Source organism: Apostichopus japonicus, chromosome 23, assembly GCF_037975245.1.
Source record: "Apostichopus japonicus isolate 1M-3 chromosome 23, ASM3797524v1, whole genome shotgun sequence".
Taxonomy (NCBI): Eukaryota; Metazoa; Echinodermata; class Holothuroidea; order Aspidochirotida; family Stichopodidae; genus Apostichopus; species Apostichopus japonicus.
This window is the reverse complement of record NC_092583.1, coordinates 4,907,716-4,930,310: the sequence shown is the minus strand read 5'-3', so window position 1 is coordinate 4,930,310 and position 22,595 is coordinate 4,907,716. Positions and strand designations below refer to the sequence as shown.

The 22,595-nt window shown below is 37.7% G+C and overlaps 2 protein-coding genes across 3 annotated transcripts; one reads left to right on the top strand and one right to left on the bottom strand.

Moving 5' to 3' along the window:
* The first annotated feature begins 15 nt into the window (after nucleotides 1-15).
* Nucleotides 16-10,434, top strand: LOC139964705 (DNA primase small subunit-like). Its single transcript, XM_071966562.1, has 12 exons — nucleotides 16-541; nucleotides 1,232-1,389; nucleotides 3,049-3,155; nucleotides 4,175-4,248; nucleotides 5,149-5,285; nucleotides 6,464-6,522; nucleotides 6,949-7,061; nucleotides 7,702-7,802; nucleotides 8,302-8,504; nucleotides 8,824-8,918; nucleotides 9,412-9,510; nucleotides 9,754-10,434. The coding sequence occupies exons 1-12, from the start codon at nucleotides 418-420 to the stop codon at nucleotides 9,771-9,773; spliced, it is 1,290 nt and encodes a 429-aa protein (XP_071822663.1). The 5' UTR covers nucleotides 16-417; the 3' UTR covers nucleotides 9,774-10,434.
* LOC139964692 (uncharacterized) lies at nucleotides 10,435-20,105 on the bottom strand. 2 transcript variants are annotated; one of them, XM_071966531.1, is made up of 6 exons: nucleotides 19,869-20,105; nucleotides 18,707-19,705; nucleotides 16,599-17,331; nucleotides 15,830-16,070; nucleotides 14,060-14,259; nucleotides 10,435-12,486 (listed from the first exon to the last, which is right to left on the bottom strand). In XM_071966531.1, exons 1-6 carry the CDS (start codon nucleotides 19,908-19,910, stop codon nucleotides 12,164-12,166), a joined length of 2,538 nt encoding a protein of 845 aa, XP_071822632.1. In that variant the 5' UTR covers nucleotides 19,911-20,105; the 3' UTR covers nucleotides 10,435-12,163. The 2 variants fall into 2 exon arrangements, with proteins under 2 accessions (XP_071822632.1, XP_071822633.1); XM_071966532.1 differs by having other exon boundaries at nucleotides 15,830-16,067; nucleotides 19,869-20,100.
* Nucleotides 20,106-22,595: the final 2,490 nt, after the last annotated feature.

Sequence of the window (22,595 nt, the reverse complement as noted above, 5' to 3'; positions counted from 1 at the left end):
TCAAAAACAAAATGCGTAAAGCTAGTGAAGTGTGCTGATAGGATAATACGACTGATTCTCCTATGCGGACCTTATCGAGTATGCATTATGAAATGTCATTGGCCGCCTAGTCTGATCTATTATAGCTGTTAGTGTTACTCCTGAATTCCTGTCAAACGAGTAACATTATTACATTTATTTTGTACTATAGTAATTGTACACTAGTACTACTAGTAGTACTAACACTGTGTAACTGTTAACTGTTAGTGTAGGTACACTGCGGTACTGCAACAGTGCAGTAGGTCTGATCGCTAGACACATAACGTTCGAGTTATTGTACTTCCATTCCCACTATTGTTGGAATTGGAACTTGCACAACTTAGTACCAACAATTAGACTAATTTGCTTTTTGATTCTCAAGGAGTCAGCACTATCAGGATGACTGAAAGTGAAAAGTCAAAACCAACATACTCACCGGATGAGTTACCTGAGTACCTACCAGTGTACTATAAACGGCTATTTCCATACAGTCTGTACTTCAGATGGTTGAATTATGGAGGTGGTAAGTATTTGGTGGAGGAAGTAAAATTTCTATCACTCATAGTGGTGCCTACAAAAGTAGAAGGCTACAGTGTCAGATGGCTAAGCCTAAGTATAAGAGTATTAAGACCAATCCTACAGTAGTGCCGTGCCCACTTAAGCTATATAGTGAAGTGAGGGCTTTACTTTCTTTTGTATTTTGAACAATTGTGTTGGAGAAACCTGAGCCATATGACTTGTTCCTAGGCCAAAAGCCAATTAGGGTTAGGTCTACAGCAGTAGGCTACTACTACTTGAACTAGCCTACTGGAGATTTGGGCTAAGCCTATCAAAAGAAAAAAAAGATAAACATCGCCACAAAAACTTGCAGAGATGCAATTTTAATCAGACTCTTTCTGTGATGTATGGTTTCTGATGCTCAAATTTATTTTGCCATTAAGAAACGTAAATTTGTTTTTCAATCTTGACACAAATGTGTCTTTAAATCATGCTTAGCAAATAATTTGTCTTTAAATCATGCTAAGCAAATACTTTGTTTGTTAGCTGCCATTTGACTTCATAAAGTTACAACTGTCCTACAAGTTAAAAATCTTTGTAGAGAACAGTCAACTTCATTTTCATGTTGGTCATGAGAGTGATCTACAGTGTCATCACAATGATACTAATTTAACTTATCTTACATTCTATTTTGCTTTCATTATCTTCAATTCAGTCCAGAAGAACTACTTTACCAACAGAGAGTTCTCTTTCACCCTGAAAGACGATGTCTATATCCGTTACCAGTCGTTTTCTGATCAGCAAGAGATGGAGAAACAAATTCAGAGACAATGTCCATACAAGATTGACATTGGAGCAGTATATTCTCATAAGGTACGAGACTCTAGGACAACGGGTGAATGATGGGGTCAATTGTAAAGCTAGCGCATTAGCGCTACTTAAATAAAATATGAAACCATGTAATTTGTAGGCATGGCAATTCCAAAAGTGATTCCCTGCCGGGTGATAGTAAGGTGGGTTTCTCATCCAAGAGCAACCTACGGTTTTGCATCTAAAATGGTTCTCTTCATTAAAAAGATTCCAAATTTGAGATATAATGTTGAATTGGAAGCCACCCTACACGAAAGTTGTAATCCACAAGCTCTTGCGGGCTTCTCGCACATTCGTGGTCCCTTAAGCAACGTAAAAATAACTGCCTGAGTATTATTATTATTCACCTTGTTGTTAACATAAAAGAACTGTAGTGTTTGGGAAAAGGTCATTTTTGGTGAAAATAAGTCTGAAAACTTTGTAAACTCAATTTACTCAAAAAAGTTTTGAATGAACTCCAGACATTCTATATAAATACACTTCAGTGAGTACAAGAGCCCTATGTTTTTGCTGGAGCTTAAAGGTCATACAAGTTCAACATTGGTCATTGTCTGTAAAACACAATTTGCTGTCAGTAAATTGCCAGAACTGGAAAATATTGTGTGCAGTATTACATTTGAAAGGGACAAACTAAAACGAATGACAGCGAATGACCGAATGACAATTGACTTTGTACAGGGTTAAATATCATTCGCGAATGACAGCGAATGACAGCGAACGACAACGAATGTCAACAAATGACAACGAATGACAACGAATATGACAACGAATGACAACGAAGGACAGTGGTGAGGAGAGATAGAATGAGTGGGTGGAGTAAATGCGGTTACTGGTTTTCTGCGCAAAAATGATTTGAGGAAAATCGCATGTTACGTGGTTGCAGGGTTTTGGTGTAATTTACGAATAGAAACCACAGGGAAAGTTTTTTTTTTTGTGAGAATGCGCTTGAGTGCTGTGCTTTTGACATTTACCTCTGTAGATGTATATAGAAAGATAACTGAAGCCGTTTCAGGATGATAGTATTGTTAGTTTCTAACAATTAATATCGGAAAAATGACGTTAAATTTACTTTTTAAAATCAGACTTACAATTTCGCTTACTATAAGGTGCGTTAATATCTTGTCCGTACCTTACTAGATCTGTAAGCCACGCACTTCGCGTCCACTCGGTTTGCGTGGCTTTAATATACCCACGAAGTCTGAACTGTGATATCCGGTTGAAGCAAATGTCTGTACTGTCATTACTGTCATTCGTTTTAGTCAACGCAAGTTTTTAGTGTGTACAACATATTGTCATTCGTTATGTGTAACGCAATTGTCATTCGTTTTAGTAACACCCCATTTGAAAGTATAATATTGTTATTAAAATATTGTAAGTAAGCAATAAGTCTGTTGCCTTCTGGTGATTCTCTAATTCTTTGGACTTACCCAGTACTGCAATTAGGTTTGTAATGTTAATGGAGCACTTAGTCCAAAATGTTCATGCTTTTGAGGAGTAGGTCAGCAAATGTTAAGAAGGATGGAAATGGTGCAGTGTTTGTCCTATCATTTAAAAAAAAAAACAAGAAGAGAAACAGAATTCTGTGGCTATGCTGTCTTCATTTTGTCGGCAAATTTGTGGTTTTGGTTATATTCATTTTAATAATTTGTATTCTATTTTTAGCCAAAGGAACACAAGACAGTGAAGCCAACAGCATTTCAGGCTTTGGAGAAGGAGTTGGTCTTTGATATAGATATGACAGATTACGATGATGTCAGAAGCTGTTGTCAGTGAGTATCAAAGGGTCAAGGGTCAGGCTGAAAAACATTAAATATATACAAACAACATATATATATAAACAAAGCAGTAATATATGATTGTGTAGAAGCATGTCAAAAATAATAAACTTATATATAAACTTGCATACAGAGTCCATGAATAGCATGCACAATATAATTAAGGGACCTGTTGATGTTCTAGATCTAGCCTATTAAGTAAATATGCATGTAGGAAGTACAATCTGTGTGCTCTACCTACTCAGCTGTCAGTTCCTGTCAGTCCTGTCAGTCCTGTCAGTTCCTGTCAGCTGTCAGTTTCAGTGTAGAAACCAAACTTATATCACTTTATTGCATTCTAAATGGTGGTCCATATTTTGCAGTCTGTTTTTATGCCATAATTCATATTTTTTTTCTTTTTGGTCTGTGAGAGTTAGTGAAGTTAGTTTATGGCATGTGAACTGATAGCAAAGTTGTCTTTATTACTGTAGGCTGAATAAATGGTACAAGTCACAACATGAAATCATTCTTACACATAAGAAAGATTTCAAATTAACTTGATGAACAAATTACTCCTACAAAATTGGTTTTAAGACGAGAACCATAAATAGCCAATATTGGCTACTGATTTTGCAAAGTGTATAGTGGGTCTATTTTCAAATATGAGCTATTCGCATCATTGCTAATTGCTTGGTAGTGCTAAGTAAGTATGTCTTCAGAACTGAGTACAAAATTGAAATTAGATAGATTATGTTGCTTGGAAAATCTTAGAATCAACTGGAAAAGTCTGATTGAAAAGTAAGATGAGCTGAAATCACATAAAGGAGCCTGCTAACTAGAACAGCAATGCAAGTCTGGTCTCCATGAAGCTGTTTGGTCATAACCTGAAAGTGTGGACTTTTGCACTCTGAGACTAAATTAAGTAATGTTAAACCATTCAACCTCAACCTATGTTTTCTAGTTTTCGATCATTTTACAGTGGTGCTGTTTGTGGTCTTAGCTACTTAATTTCTCCTCGGTTTGTTTTTCAACAGAGGAGCTGACATTTGCCCAAAATGCTGGCCTTTGATGAAGATGGCTATAAAAATTGTTGACAGAGCTTTAGATGGTAAATATAGTTTAATTTAGTTTAGAGACCGAAGGCCTTACAGTAGCTTATTTTGAGACCCTAACCGTGTTAGATCGGGGATGAACACCGGCTTATTTCAAGCCTTCTCTTTTCGATAAGTGTTCAGAAGATAACGAGGCAGGGGTGTGAATTCACTCCCTTCCCTGCTTCCTTGACCGACATTTAACGTCTCCATCTGATGGATGAGAGTGTATACCCCATCTGACCACTTTCTCAAACACTGCTCAAGGAAGGCAAAGGCAGCCCATTCAATATAATTGCAGTGCAGCCATGACGAACAAAGTTGTTTCAAAACCAAGTGAAGAACAGAAGCAAACCCCTTTTCCCAAGTTCACAAACCAGAAATACCAGATCCACGGAAGATTCCGCACATCACCACTGCACTGCTGTGATTTTTGAATAGGTCAAGAGAATCTGGCTCCTGGCGGAATTTTGATCCGGTAACCTACGAATTGTGAGGTGGACACTAACCGCTGCCTTATACGATAAATTTTATAACTCATTGATGACTCATTCTCAGGATAACTCATTTTTATGCCTTATTGGTTCTATATATTTTGGTTTTTGTTACTATTTGTTTTTAGGTTTTACATTTGTAAAGCTCTTTGAGCAGCTTTGCTGATTATGTGCTATATAAATATTACTTATGATATTATTAAGGGTGAATGTCATTGTAAAAGTGATCTCTGTAGTGCACAATATACTCACATATTAAACTATCTTCTGTTTATTTGTCCCTTTGCTCTATTCAGTACCAAGGAGGGATTCTTATCAATTTTTTGTCATCAGACATGGACATCTTATTAACTTTGGGTATTTGCCTCAGTATGGATTCTACTTCCGATTATTTCAATGATCCTCATATTCCTTTATCTGCAGAGGACTTTGGTTTTGATCATCGACTGTGGGTATATTCTGGTCGTCGTGGCGTCCATTGCTGGATAGCAGATGAGGCAGCAAGGAAGCTGTCTCAAAATGCGAGAGGAGCCGTCGCTGAATATCTCAGTCTCGTGAAGGTACAACTATCTTCTTGTCCACTTTGATCATTCTCCCTGTCTCTTCCACATTAAGCTCCCATGATCCTTTGCATCTTGGCTTATTTATTGTTAGACATGTTGAGGCAGTAAAGTGTATACAAAGGGCAGCAGCGTCACCTCCAAATGTAACTTAAGTTCATTAATTAGTTAATTAACTAATGAACCAGATGATCTCTGTCATCTTGTTGACATCTAATGCAATATCTATTGCCAGAGACAATACATTACCAGTTTACTCTGAAATGTAGTCTGATAGCAAACTCTTATATACTAGTATACTCTGAGACACCAGTATACTCAGATAGTATACTTGAGATACCACTTTACCTTGAGATGTTATCTGAAAATAAACTCTTAGATACTTGTATACTCTAAGACACCACTATGCTCAGATAGTATACTAGAGATACCAGTTTACTTTGAGATGTAGTCTGATAGTAAACTCTTAGATATTAGTATACTCTGAGACACCAGTATGCTCAGATAGTATACTTGAGATACCAGTTTACTTTGAGATGTAGTCTGATAGTAAAACTCTTAGAAACTAGTATACTCTGAGACACCAGTATGCTCAGATAGTATACTTGAGATACCAGTTTACTTTGAGATGTAGTCTGATAGTAAACTCTTAGATATTAGTATACTCTGAGACACCAGTATGCTCAGATAGTATACTTGAGATACCAGTTTACTTTGAGGTGTAGTCTGATAGTAAACTCTTAGATATTAGTATACTCTGAGACACCAGTATGCTCAGATAGTATACTTGAGATACCAGTTTACTTTGAGATGTAGTCTGATAGTAAAACTCTTAGATACTAGTATACTCTGATACACCATTATTTTCTGATTGTATACTTCAGACACTGATATTAGCTGGCATGTATTTTGATAGTGTATTCTGAGATACCAATAGACAGTTACACATGTCTAATGACTAACATCACACCTCTACTAATTTCTACTTAATTGGAAGAACTGCATTTTAATCTGAAAGTCTTGAGAAAATTTCCTTTTCAAAATTCTGTGAATAATACAGCCTTACAGCGGTCAGTGAAACTGACTGTACAACAATTTTGAGTAAAATATAATAATTTCAGCCAATGCAGCTTTTAGTTTGATTATATGTATCTTTTATTTTTACTCTCTGTTGCTAGGGAGGTGAAAACAATGTGAGGAAAGTTCATTTGCCAGAAAACATCCATCCATCTATAGAGTGAGTTAAGAATTATACAACTACATTTGCAACTGCTTGTGGTTGTTTTTGTATTCAAACGATAAGATCTTTCTTGACATGGAAGTTGGCAGTAGTCGTTTTATTGCTAATACAACTAAACAGATTGCTCGTAATGAAAATTAACTTGTGTATTATGACTCCACCGATCTTGTCTTATTCTAGTTTACATCTTTGGCATCTATGTAAGAGTGTGCTCAGTCAAAAGAAAAGATCATTACTCTACATAGCTAAAGCGAGATTTTGTTTGATAGTTTTATCTTCTACTTTGGTGAAAGAGTTTCCATATGTTTCCTTGAGAGATTTAAATTAATATATTATTGACTATACAGCATTAAGATTATACATAGTTTTCCTTTTTCTAAATGAATCTATAAGAGTTATTCAGTTTCTTTTTGGTATTCACAGACGAGCCATTGGTATCATCAATGATTATTTCGACGACTATGCTCTAGATAAGCAGGACATCCTCGGCGACAAGGAGTCTTGGCAGAAAGCCCTAGCGATAATTCCTGATGATAGTATCCTTTTCAAGAAAACATTCAAATATTTTCACACTGATGAATGGTTCTTCATGTTTTTAGATCTTAAGAGCAACTGACAATTGTGATTTGTCCAGCAATCTGATAGGCTGAAAACAGCTTTTGACAGATTTAAGTACTTGAATGTACAATGCATTGCATGCTTAGGGCTTCAATAAAAGCATGGGTTAGAGGTCATGCAATGTCACAAGATATTACCCAGCATACTCTGACAATTAAGTTTGTAATCTTGATTGTATGCAATAAGCGTAAAGCTATATGGTATGCAAGAAGGGTAAAGCTAAAATGTCCAGCACTGGACGTTTCACTGCTCAGTGACCAAAAGTTCTCTCTATGACTTAGCATTTAAGGTATTGGGTTTTTGGGGGGTTTTTTTTTGCTGTCTTCACAATTGTGTTAACATATCAGCAATGTTTGTTTGAAGGTCTGTTGATCTCTCAGCTCAGGAAGGGGAGTGGTTCTGGGGGAAGGAGGTTTAGAATGCCTCTATACTAAAACACACTTTTTTTATTCAAGTTTTCTCTCGTGTACTTACTTCATGTTGTTATTAACAATAACTATACATTTTTTCACCATATTTATGTCTGATTTTAAGAGATTTCTTTGACAAATCGCACAGATTTACGGGAGGATGTTCTCAAACTCATGGAGAAGGAAAAGAACTCTAAAGATCGTTGGGAGTCATTTAGGATGAGACACATGAGCTTAGTTGATGGTGATGTAAGTAAATTTGTGACATTATCTAGGTGTTTCTTGACATTAAATCAATTATCCATAGCAACCACTTCACCCCCATGGTAGGAAGTGATACTTATGCTGTCTGCCCACGATATATGGTGGCTGTGGATGAACACCTGTTTCATCACACCTCTTGGATAATTATTCTTTATAATAATTCCTTATAATATTATTATGAGAGTTTTGTGCATTTGCCTAGTTCTTATTGCACCAATCAAATGTTTGTTTCTGGAATTCTGTATTGCACATATTTATATTCCAAAGCTGTACAACATTCAAATAAAGACACAGGCCATTGACATTTTTAACAATTTGTCCATCAAAAGTCTTAGGTTGGTTTCAATCTTGTGAGCTTATTGATGTCACTTTGCCCGAGGAAAGGATTAAGCATCCACTGGATTAAAAGTCAAAGGATTAAACTATCACCCTTACCTAGACAAAGAATTAAAGTTAAACCTCTGTTACTTTATGATCATTTCAGGCAAACATTCGAAAGTCTCGCCATTGTTGCAAGGAGATCGGTCTACAGTACTGCTACCCTCGCCTTGACGTGAACGTTAGTAAAGGAATCAACCATCTTCTTAAGAGTCCATTCTGCGTGCATCCGAAAACTGGCAAGGTCTGTGTCCCTATCAGTGTGAAAGATGTTGACAGATTTGATCCTTTCACTGTACCAGACATCAGGTATGAATTAACTTTGTAGTTGTGTCTGTTATTAAGTCCCAAATCCAAATTGTATAGAGGCATGCAGAAGATGTTAACCGAGGCTGTACAGAGGAAGTTGGCCATGTATTGTATAGTTGTAGAAAGCTTGCTACTTTTTTATTTGAAGTTGATCATTTCTTTTATATTGTCTATATGATAACTTCTTAAGCAACCCTTGAATAGCAAATGCTCACAGTAATCACTTTTAAGTTGAGATGAATTCCTGTTTAAATGTCCATGATTAACATAGTATTAATTGTAAGTGTTTTATTGTCTGTGGTTATTTCTTTCCGTGCAGTCAATTGTGTACGGAAATTGATGAGTATGACAAGAAGAATAAGCCAGAAGTCATAGAAGGTGACCAACCAACACCTCCAAAGAGGAGAATGAAAGGTAACTGTAATGATAAGTATACTTGGTACAAGATACACCCCCTAGTAACGATTTGGAATAGTCCAAAAGGCAGTAGGTTAGGACAGTAGCCATTGTTAGTAAGTAACAGGCCTTCGTCTTTAAAGACTCATCTGTCTCGCATACCCTGTTAATGAACAGATCTTTATTAGACACAGCTGAACAAAGACCTGTTAGTTTACACTCTCCATCTCTTTGTGTCATGAGACATGTCTCATGTGACATTACTTTCTGATACAACTGCATGTAAGATACTGTAACCATCACAGATACAGTGCATTTTTAGGTAACCTACCAATATTATTATGTCCAAGTATTACAACAGTGTAACGCTAGTCACCAATCTGGTAATACAAGCCATTATTTTGACAGTCATATTTTATGCATTGATATGTTTGATCAGTTAATATTTCTGTTGCAATTTACTAAAGCTAATTGATATCTGAGTCTGTAATGTATCTTCTCTCCTTTGCAGACTACAAGAAGACTAGCTTGATGCAAAGCATTGAGGTATTGGAGCAGTTTGTGACTGGAATGGAGAAAGGATGGCAAGAAAAACGACTAGCAATGAGCGGTGAGAGATGGGATCAATTTCCCTGGGCAATGTTTGTTAGACTGTAAAACTATTTTAGTTTGTTTTTTGTAATTGGTAGGAATAGTTTGCGGTGAAAACATCCAAAACACCTTACCTTCATGTCTCCACTGCTGGGCACCATGTGGAATGACTACCAATAAACTAATGTCGAGTGTTCATGAATTGATGTTTATCAACATCAGTGCTGCACCACAATTCATAAAGATCCAATTTTTCTTTCAGATCAAAAGGGAGATTTTTGAGCTATGGTGGAGGTCCTACACCTGAGAACAGCACATGGAGTAAAGAAAACTTTTTGTTGCCCACATCCCATGCCACTATATTGATCATTCCTGGGAAGAAAAACAAGTGTCTTGACCAATATGTAGTGTTTGTGAATTGTGACCCTCGGGACTGGAGTTACCTGTGACTGCAGTAACAGTGACAATCTAGTTGAGGGAGTTAACAAATTGTTTGGATCAACTAATTGTGGAATGTTTTAGAGTTTTTGAATAAAACTTATCTTTTGGATACAACTCTGGATAAAACTCTGGATAAAACAATAGTAATATTACTTAGGAATCAAAAGATTACTAAGTACCTTACTTAGGTATAAAAGAGTCATTAATTTGACAAGTAGTCATGGATGAAAGACTGGTGTCTGGAACCCTCCCATGAAACTGAACAATTTGTTTGGTGAAAACTATGGTGAAAATTGTCGAAATTGTGAAAACTATTGGTGAAAATTATGACATGGCAGAGAAAACTGCCAATGCCGACTTTAATGGATGCGCACATGCCAGGATGGATGGACTTTCATTATCCAGAAATTTCAATAACCACAAAAAGGCTTTGATTTGTGATGTCCAACATCATGAAGAATTTGATAATACCAATACATAATGAAAAATAACAAACATTCAATTCAGTTTGATATCCTTTTATTTATTTATTCTTATTCACAGTATGAGTACAAAATACTTTCCCATCAACTTGACAAGTGTCCCTGAACTTCCTATGACAGTTTTCTGTTTCAATTGATATATGGTCATGATTAATGAAACTGCTTCACGACAATGAATGCAGACACGTCTTTAACTTTACTGAATATACAAACAAATTTAAACAATTTGAGCATCTGCCTTCATAAAGTATGTACACCCTTAAACACCTTTCGCTTTAAGTCTCTAAAATATTTCAGAAAATTGTCTTTGATGCAACAACAGTATTAAAAGTTTGTAAAAGTTTTAAAGTCTCAGTAAACGAAAGATCCGATGAGAAGAGATGGATATCACCCGCCTTTTGTAAACGATTGTAGAATCGTTGCAAAATAATTTCAAAGCACTTCCAGTTTGCCTCAGAATGGATATTGATCAGAAACGTAACAAAACTGTATGATGGTGGAATAATTTTTTATATTTGAAACCAGTTTCTACTGCACAGGCAATGTTGCTGTGGGAAGAGGTATTTCTCCCACACCACCTGCTCCACATCGATATTAAAACTTAGTTCCCTGCTTTGAAAATCCAACTTAAAATTAACGATAGTGAAACTTGTACACCTACCGTAGAGAGTGTGCTAAATAAAATTAATTTACTTTCGGTAACTTGGAAACAGCACTACTGACACTAAGCTGATGCAATATTATGTATGATGTAGCTTTCCTCCACTTTCTATGAGGATCCAACAGGTATGTACGCAGCTGACCAAACATTCTCTGCTGGATTTCTGTCAGCGGAGTAAAAGCAATACAGTTATGTTGAAACAAATTAAAAACCAGTTTCCAATAACCAAGTATTAAGTTTACCTGATTGCAAGGACTGCAGGCAATGATGTTGACCGACATACTAATTCATAAAGAAATAATGAAGATAAAGAAATAATGAAGACACTTTGTACGAACAGACTAATATTACACCAATCTGCTACCTAAGTGGGGAAGTTCTATGCAACTTGTTTGTAGTAGCATCCACTTACCAGTGCTAAATGCCCTTACCAGCGCAGAATGAACCAGTGCTAAATAATCTAGAAAACAACCTCCATACATGCAACCAGTTCACCCTCTTTACCTTCATGTTTACTCCCTGGTAGCAAATAGCATTTATTACTGTCCAAGCTATCAACATACTTATATCATATTCCCTAGTCCAAGGAATACTCAAAGTAGGAGCAGATTTTATGTTTTTCAAGTGACTTGTGTAGGAGCAGGATTTTCCTGTAAAGCCACAGTAGGTACATGTAGGTACACTGTAGGTACTTGAGTACTGTATTGTAGGTATAAACCAGTGCAGAATCAACCACCAAATGGATGTACATCTTGAGCTTAGTTTCCTTGTTTGAGTTTAGTTTTTGAGCTTGGTTTCCTTGTTTCCTAGTTTGTTTGATATTCTCCCACATGTAGCATCTTCCATAGCTTTACCTCAAATACATTTGATTGGCTGGTATGCTCGGTTTTTGATCATCAGATAAGACCTTCAACTGTTGTAGGTACTCCGTTTTTATACCTCCAATATTTGACTTGGCTGGTACACTGTTAATGGCCATCAGAGACAACTCTAACAGTACTGGTCTGGTGTGGTTGACTTGGCTGGTGCGCTCTGTAAATGACCATCAGATTCACACATCTGCCAATGGTGCAGCCTCTTGCTGTTTCTCAGTTAAGTGTGATATTCTCCCCATCTTCAACCATGTTAGTACCTTCCATAGGTTTCCCAACCATACCTTGAGTGGCTTGAATGTTGCTGTTCATGGTAATCATAGATGAATCCATTGCTGGTGTGACTATTGTCCTTTGAAGACCCTCTCCTTCTACCATTGAAGGGGATGCTTCCATGCCACCCATCTCCATATCTCCAGGTTTAACATCTGGCGAATCTTTGCTCCTTTGTTTATTTATGTGAGTTCTGACGTGTTTCGTCAGGTGATCACTTCTCATGAAACGTTTACCACACTCAGTGCACTCAAATTTCTTCTCTCCTGCAAAGAATAGCAACAAAAACAACAACAAATTGAAAAATGCTCTACACACCAAGGTGGACCTACAATAAGTATGAATCTCATGAAAACTTTACTTAGGGGAGTTATCATCTTATAGTTCACATTTTCACCTCTGGTGGTCCCACATGACATTTGACCTCTCTGCAAACCAATAGTGTTCTTGTAAGCACTAACATGAATCCATGTACCAGGTGTGAAATTAATCCATTATGCAATTTTGACTTTACAAGTCAAGGTGTCACATTCATACATACATACATACATACATATGTTTAAGTACATACATGGACAGTGATCAAATTGGATTTTTAAAATTTCATGGACAGCATCAGCAAAACTTGATGTTTCATTCTGTTTCAAGAACTGCCATGCGATTTCAGAAGTGTACGTCGATTTCATGAAATATACAAGCATAAATTTCCACACTAACAATTTAATGAGTATATGTCTTCATGAACACAGGCTCTTAAATGTTTCTGTCCATTTCTCCTGCAATATCTCTTAACAATGAATTCGACTCGGCAAACCCAAGGTCATGACCCCATGAACGATCTTAATACTTGTAAGCTATTGCACATAACACTAAGTGACTCTCCTCATAGTTAACTTGTTTGGCAGCTTGTGTTAATTCACCAGTGATAATGAGAGATCATTAGTGATGTCAATTTAATTTCTTGTGCCGATACTTAATTTACATATTTTCTCCACAAAATAGAAACCACTTATCCCCTGAAAAGTATGAATTTGCTTCCTGTTGTGTATACAAGTCAGATCATTTTCTGCCAGTAGAGACCACAAATTTAAATATACGATATAAATTCAGTAAACAATCATCAGTCAAAGAATTGGCTTGATTTCTGTACGCCCTGATATCATAAACCCTGTGTTACTGCTTATTATCAGCAAATGTTGTTTTATTGAGCTGCTCTCAAAAGCCTACATGCAGTAAACTATTGTGGGTTGTAAATTCCGGAAAATACCAGTGAGAACTTGATGTTACCCCAAAAGGCTCCTTAACCACTGGCATGTATTTATATATTCATATGGGGGTGGGGGGGAGGGGGGCATTGGCTAAACTTGTAAAATTCGAAGCAGGTACACATTGAACATTCTATGGAATACGCTATGCTTTGTATATATAGCAGTACTAACTACCATAGCTTGTAATCTGTTCTTATCAGTGTTTTTGGTGATAGTGCTTGTAGGCAAAATCCAACTGATGTCAACGTTCAAGTAAACATTAAAAATTAAAACAACTAAATATCCATAAAACACAAACTTCATTTTAACCGCCACATTTATCTCTATTAGACTTTACCTGTGTGTGTTCAACTAAGTATATCCATAAAACACAAACTTCATTTTAACCGCCACATTTTACTCTATTAGACTTTACCTGTGTGTGTTCAACTAAGTATATCCATAAAACACAAACTTCATTTTAACCGCCACATTTTACTCTATTAGACTTTACCTGTGTGTGTTCAACTAAGTATATCCATAAAACAAAAACTTCATTTTAACCGCCACATTTAACTCCGCCATAGTTTACCTGTGTGTGTTCTTTTGTGTCTCTGAAGTTCATCTGACCGTGTGAATCTCTTGCCACAGAAGATCCAGTCACAAACGAAAGGCCTTTCACCAGTGTGCCACCTCAAGTGGGCCCTGAGATGTGAAGTTTTCCCATAAACCTTCTTGCAACCAGCTATGTGACAGATATGCTGCTTCTTTTTACCAGATCCACTGTGATTCCTGCAATGTAGAGACCAAACAATTACCACTAGGTGTATATAGATAATAAATATTTCAGCTTTACCTACTGCACTGTACACAACCTCATATATATCACTGTAGATGTTCATAAATGGTATGTGGAAGTCCTACTGCTGGATGCAGACATTTGACTTGTGACATTCACCCAAAACCTTTGAAAATTGTAAATAGTGAAAATGTCTACAATTAAGGTCAAAACAACACAAACTATCAAATGCAAGGCAAGGCAATGTCAAATAAAACAGGAATCCCATCCTATGTTAAAATGGATACATATACATATCTTAGACATCAGTACGAGCATCAATACCACACTTAAAGCAGCATTTTGCGTTGGGTCACTTTTTTCCACCTTTTTATCATGTGCATCGATTTTTTTACATGTATCAATCATAAAACAGCAAACTTAGATACCATCCAAGTTTCACCCTGCCAAGATCATTAATTAGCGAGTAATTAACGATTTATGTCGATAATGAGAAGAGTGTCCTCGACAAATTCCACAGTTAAAATTAATCGTATACAATTCCGCCAAACCCACTAGTTTGAATGCAACCAATCAGATGCAGGTTTAGTTATGAGCCATTGCTAAAAATAGATTCAAGACTTTGCGTTGGTACAACCACATGAACCAGGGAGTTGTTATGCAACTCCCTGATACAACTGCCATATAGATTGTACACAAATCAAGCGTGGTGTTATATTACGTATTTGTCAATGACGTTCGTAGTGTTTAAATATTCATATTATGGGCGAGGTTTATTGGGTTCCCAACGGAAAATATCTTGGAGAACAACAAAGTTGAAAGTTGCAAATTTTTCGACTTTTATGCCACCATTTGAAGTAAAATATAAATAGATTAGCTAGTTATGTATGTCGTTATGGCAAAGTGGAATCAGTGAGGTTGAGAAAAATCATAGAAAAGGATGCAAAATGCTGCTTTAAGCAACAACACACAGTTGTAATACTTGCCAATATTAATCAAATCAACAATCTCACTAACTGCATCATGTGAAAAACATTACATGTGCTATAACCATAACTATCCCCATTTACTGACTTATCTCTACCTGAAATTTTTAAGAGTGCACCTGTAATTCACTAAGCACCTTTCTTGCATACTGTTAATATTAAGCAGAGGTCTTAACGCACCTGTTTTGCACTATTTTGAGAGGTAGTGTACATTTATCTGTGTAATAGCAGTTGGGTTAATTCGGTATGGAAACTTTGTAAACAACCCTGTAAACCAGAACATGACATAGTAGTATTCTATTTCTGAAATTTCCTGGAGGAGGGCAGGGAGGGGTGGTCAGGGTGGGGAGGAGGGGTATGCTGTTCCCTAAATTGACATTGGCTTTCTCTGAAACATGGGAATAAGGTGAATGTAATTTCTGTGTCATGCAGCTAAAAAGCACCTTTCAATAAAAGTATTGATGCATTATTAGGACCGATAGCCTTAAAACATCATACCATGAGTACCCTCACTAACATTGATCTTCAGTAAAACACTGTACGTCCAAACATGCCTTCATAAACACAACTCACTCACTTTTCAGAATCTGAACAATTCGGACAGGTACATGCCATTCTCTTGACCACCTTCTTGACCCTTTGAGAGCTCCCATCTGGGATCTCTCCATCACCAGGCAGAGATATAAATTGGGCGGACCCAGTAACCACCTGCTGGGGTGTGAGCAGATTAGATGACTGTGTAGTATTGGTAACAGCCTGTTGATTAGTCCATGATTTGGTTGGCAAGGTGATCCCATTGCTGTTGTTTTGTGTAACTACTTGCAAAGAAGAAAGGAAGAGAGAAAATGCCTGTGAACCAACTGCACAAAGTGCCTGTGAAGGTAAATTATGCATTTTAGAGTGGCCAATGTTCTGATACAAGCGGAATCTTCTTATTGTTTTCAGCAAAGGTGTCCTGTCAGTTGAAACCATTTGAATACTCTATAATTGGCATCAACTTAACGGTTCAATTTGAAAAGTTTGTGGCGGCTACAAAGATATATTTTGAGCATTTGCAACATTACCCGCCCCTACCCCTCACAACCCCCCCCCCCCCAACACTCAAAAGGATGATTTTGGTAGAAGTACACCAATACAAAAAAAAACATTCCATGCAGGGTGGTAGTGCTACAAAAAGTTAACCCATTTCCTTCATACTACTTCCAAGATCTAACTTTTGAATGGATAATTACATCCTTCGACACATCCTTACTTAAACCTCTCCACGACTACACTTCTTAGTACTAGACATTTTTTGAAAAGTCCTAAAAAATGACTCAAATTGCGTAACACAAATGGTGACTCACCAATTTGACCTTTGTTGCCAAGTGTTGCTGCTTGCATCTGACTGATCTGTACCTGTTGTCCACCGATAGTCGTAGCATACGGTACGGCCGTGATGGCATTGGAAGTAGCCGTCTGCTGCTGCTGTTGACCGGCTACATTAAGCCCTTGTATCTGTAATGTTTGCACTCCTCCATTATTACCTCCTAAGAAGACAGGATTCTGGTAGAGAGCTTGACCCGGCTGCACTGCTTGCAGGCCTTGCGGTGTCTGTATAAAAATGTTAGCCCCCGCCAACTGCTGTCCAACTGTCTGACTTTGAATCGGTATGGTAATTGTCTGGGGTACACCCTGAATGTTTCCGAGCGTCTGTAACGTTATTGTCTGCGGCTGCTGAATGGCCTGCAGGACGATGCCCTGCTGTTGGGTTGGCTGTGGAGTCAACGTTATCTGTCCATTTGGCAGCTGCTGAATCTGTAAATTTTGTTGACCGAACTGTATGGTCTGTCCTTGAAGTTGAGTTCCTGCGGTGGACGTTTGGACCTTTGAAGTGGCGGTGGATGTGACAGGAGTAGCCTGACTGCTAACCACATTCTGTTGCTGTGCTGTTGTAACTTGCTGTGTCTGATTGCTCTGTGATGTCTGTAGGTTGTTAGCTGTACTCTGTACCTGCTGATGTAACTGGTTTAACACATTCTGTATATGCTTTTGTGTGTTCTGGGATTGTACCTGGACAAACTGCTGATTGTTTACAATCTACAGAGAAAAATGATAATAATAATCATAATAATAATTGTTACTTTACCTATATTATAACATTGTTCTACAGTGTGGGTTGACCTGAGAACGTAGTCTCAAATCTGGCATACAGGAAAAATTTATATTAACCTTGACTCAATTTGTTTGAGCATGGGCTAGTTGCAATAAACACTGTTGAGTAATGTACAATGGTTAGCAGACTAGCTATTTATCATCTCCTCAACAGAATATAAACTGTAACTTAAATATATATGTCTCTCATTGGATTACATGACATCAATCCCTGAATGTGACGACAACCAAAATCTCAAAAATCTAACTCCATTCTTTTTAAAGTCCACAATAGATTTTGTTTTACTGGGAGGAGCGCTCTGACATGTCTGACACACTTTTCTTCTATTTAAGTAGCATGAAATTTTCAAGATAGATACAATGCACAATAGGCACAAAAGATGCATCCAATTAAATTTGTCATGGTGCCATGGCAGGTCCTTCGAACAAAAAAAAACTCACAAGTATATGCCACCCTCTTTGATCAGAAGTAAAAGGAACTAGTCTTAGGACCAAACAGAACATCACTGTTATGCTGAGCATTGACATAGAGCACTCAATATTTACTACTTTATATCGCAAAAACTGCATTGTAGAATATTCTGTAACATTGTTGATGAATAATTACTAAACAGTTACCTTAATTTTCTTATAAAATTTGCTTAGATTTTAAGAGCACAAAAGTACATCCAAAAGTCTGGCATTGCAATGATAGAACTTGTATAATTATGTAGGCTCCCAATTACACCAGAGTACATAAAGATCAATGCATTGACATTATGTCCAAAAAGATCTAGTTCTATTTAATTAGGATGTATATATGTTGCTTTATTTATTCTGTTGAAGACATGGGGTGAATTTTAACCAGAAGCACTCAAGATGAATGACAGTTTTCAAGTGATGGAGTATTAAATGGAGGAAGTTAAACTTGTAGCATGCAAGTTTCCCTTGCTCTTTGTACATGACCTAGTCCTACAGTTCACGTGCAACTTTAAACAACAAACAGCTGTACATATAAGTTTTTTTCCTGATCACTTTGTTGCACTAGAGTAATCTTTGCCGATGGCACTCATAAAAGTATAAATTGCAGTTTAGAAATGTGAACAACATAGGCTACTTTCAGTTTTAAACACTACCAGACCTATCCAATCACATAAACTGGTGCATAAACTACATGCATTTGATGGACTTGTGTTAAGTTTTAATAGCATGACAAACACAGAAATGATTGCATCAGTTAAGATACATCTTGATTCCATTGAGTAATAATGTTGCTGTACTTTTGTACTGTCGCAAGACATTGCTTACAAATGACTCTCACCTGAGGCAACACTTGAACTTGTTGCGAAGATACTGTTGGGTTGGCGGTGGTACCTAAACTACCCACCACGTTGGATGTTTTATGCGGAGTCTGGACCACTGACGTCACATCTGATGACTTTGAATCTACCATGGTCTTTGGTTGAAGATTCTGTTGTCCTTTTTGGGTTGTCCCCACGGCAGTGTTCTGACTTGATACATTTCCAAGAGTGAACTGTTGTCCTCCACTGACAACTTGAGCTGAACTAACTGGCACCACTCCTGAATAGTTGTTTGCGACTTGAAGAGCAATAGGTGGATTGCCAATTGACAACCTTGTTGGAGTACCAACATTTTGAACAATTTGGTTTCCTTGCAAAACTTGACCACCAGTTGGTATTAGAACATTCCCAAAGCCAGGGATATTCACGACCTGGTTACCAGTACTAGTTTGGGCTTGGGTAAATTGCCCGGTTTGTTGAACAACCTGTTGTTGAGCAGTGGAAGTTGCTTGATTTCCAGCATTCTGTGGTATAATATTACCATCAGCGTCCACTACTAACTGTGGGACAACATTATATTGGATTCCATTCGATTGAAAGATTTGTGCAGGTTGGAGAACTTGAGGAGTTTGATTCAAGTTAGTTACTAATGTGTTTTGGCCCCCTTGTTGTTGTTGTTGCTGCTGAGTTTTAGGAGTTGCCAACTGCTGCTGTTGCAGCTGTTGTTGTATACTTGCCAGGGTGTTAGCGTCTAGTTGTACCTGTACAGTGCCACCCAAAGACCCCAGCTGTATGGGAAGCGATGGTAATTGTATAGGTTGTTGTTGTAGTGTTATACCTGGCTGTCCAGTAGCTGTTAGGATAGCCTGGCTTTGGGCTTGATTCAATACTTGGACAGCTTGTGCTTGATTGGATTGATTGCCTTGCGTTTTTGCTGGTTTCGACGGTGATCCTATTTTACTGCAAGTAGCTGCGAGGAGGGCTAATGGTGAAGGTTGCGAGCCACTATTTTCTTGTCCCTGTCAATGTAAACAATAAAGACGATTATCCAGTTAGGCCTTCGGGTAATGGGCGGGTTGTTACTGTTGGGGGTGTTGAAAGGGGCCGAGCTTCGCAAATCAGGCCACACAAATACTTGCCATATTTCTTCACAAATTTCACATAAAAGAAACAAAATCTTACCTGAGACGTTCCGCTGGATTTACTTTCATCTGTTTTCGACATTTCCAACAATCGTCCCTACATCTGGGAAGAAACGTTCATAAGTTTCCAGGCTGCATAACAAGCCAGCGTTGAGAAAGAACTCGACGCCAAACGAACTACATTACAAACCCTTACGTACACGAGTCCAGATACTAGCTTCCTACGTTGTATGTATAAATGAGTGTATCTCTTCCCACATGCGTTTCTGTTACGAAAGGGCGTCAACAAAAGGAAAGGGAACGTTCTGACGTCAATGGTATATTCATTCGCAACCTCCAGAAACATGTCAACTAAAATAGTTAACATGTATCCGTAAGGTAGCCTCTCGCAAAATTAATGAACCTTTCTTCAAGCAAAACATAGCTTTTCATTTATTGTCAAGGATTCTCAAAATTGACAAAGATACAAAGCGTTCACCTACGATCTACTTTATTTTGTGTCATAACATTGTATGTAATTACTAACTTCGCGGGCGGCTCCTTTTATCTGTTGTGATTGGCAGGTACCTATGCAGCGAATTCTGCTTTACGATGGAAGAAGCAATTGCGAAATAAACATTGCTATTACTGCTTTATTACATAGTCATACATATATTTTGTAAGCATAATGGGAAAATATGTAAATAACCGCAACAGTTAAAGATCGAGGCACAACTTTTTTGTTTTCGGTAATCTTACGTGGCATTGCAAAAGCTACTTGATCTTGTCAAGTTGTCCTACGTTCGAGTATCAGCAAAATATTCATTATACTTTTGCAAGTTAAAAATACGTATGTTTCTCGCTGAAGAAAAACTATGTCATCTAGGTTGATTATTTATTAGTGCAGTGGTCGTAATATTAAGCCCCACTTCAATGCTCTAGAAGTAGGTGAAAGACTGAGATGTGAAATGTTTATACCACCTCTAGTAGAGGGTGGGGCCAGGGGTGGGGCAAGATGAAAGGGTGTGGCAATCACAACAAGGGTCACTGTCCTCTTTCGCCGGAAAGGCAAAAGGGCGGAACGTGTGGGTGTGGTTATCGGCGGATTTTAGCTCCCGTGGCAATTAAATATGAAAAACTGCATCGAGGGACCGTTATAACAAAATGAAGCAATGATCACATGAAACATCGTGTACGTTGTTCAGCTACGAATGATGAAAATGTATGCAGGCTTGACATGTCCAAACCACCTTTTTCTTATTCATATTCTCGAATGAGAAAGGTTATATGTTGATATGTTATATACAGGGGCCACTGTAGCAGGTGTCTAAGGGTAACATATGAAGAAATTGTAGTGGCGAGTTGCTGCCAGTATCTTTCATATAGAAAAGAATAGGTGTGGCGTGTGGGACAGGGATTCCCGTTTTGAAATTTCTACATTTATTCCATATGGCCTTTACGACACCAAAACTTACCTAAATTTCCTCTTCTGGGCTTGGGGTAGCATATGCCTATTACATGCCCCATTAGCTTACAAACTAAATCACATGGTAATGTGGTCACTTTAGTCTAGAATAGAAGTTCTCACTAGCTAAGCGCTACCCATCACTGGATAGCTGACAAGTTGGCCATCCATGGCAACATCAATTATCCGTATACTTGCGGATTAATGAACTTGCAGAAGTTTTTTGCCATTAGAGCCTGAAGTTTTCGTCACTTGTAAATTACCTATTTACTCACTTGTCATTCAGCAACTGAAGAAGATCCTGCTAGGATCGAAACGTCAGGCCCACTTAATTTAACACATTCTTTTACACAAGTTCTTTAGTGGACACGCAGTTTGCTAACACTTTTATTTTATTTTTCTTTACTCAGTAGTAAACAATTTTCATATGCTGCTCCTGGGAGGCCTGAAGGGGTCTAAAATTACCTCAAGTGACCCAGTTTTTGCACCACATGTACTTCAGTTCATGCTCTTCAACATGCAAGCCACAAAATCCCAGATCCTGATTGATAACATGCCTTTTTGGCACTTTTCATGAGATAGAAGAACACTCGGGCGGATTGATATACACCCTAAAGTTCAAACCTACAGTACGTACTACTAGGTAAACTCGGTTACTGAATGGATGTTACATACTACGAAATACCACTTCTCAATCCCACCATTATGAGAGTTACAAGGTACCAAGGTGTTGAAAGGTACCTTAACAAAATTGTTCATGCATGTGGCTTTAATAGTTTGTCATTTAGTGATTTCCCCCAGCGTTTCCTATAGTAAGAACACTAGAGGTTCTTGCCTCATAAGCATTTCTTAAACGAAAATGTCTGAGTTAATTTTCACATATTTACATTTTCACTACAACATTTGCAGGTTTGTTTTTGGGTTGTTTTTCAAACAACCACGATTAACATTAAAAAAGTGGACCAAAGAACTGTGTGGGTGAGTTCATTGGGAAAGGTTGGGATGGGTGGTGTTGAATGGAAGAAGGGTAAGGATTTGGGAAAGGGGTGTAGAAAGGGGTAAAGTTGTAGAGAAGGGTTAGGGAGGGGGGTCTAGGTTAAGGAGAAGGGTGTAGGTAGGGTAGAGGGTATCATTTTACTGCAACCCTCTAAGTAGTTTCCCTCCCTGCTTATTTACTTGTTCAAGTTGACCCATTTCAAAGTCGTCGAAGAATTTAGCGGGGTAGAAGGTCGTGACAAGCTAATTTAGAAACGTAAGTAAATTTAGCAAGCTAACATTTGGGGGATACAGCTGATGTATGAACTAAAAGACAATCATACAATG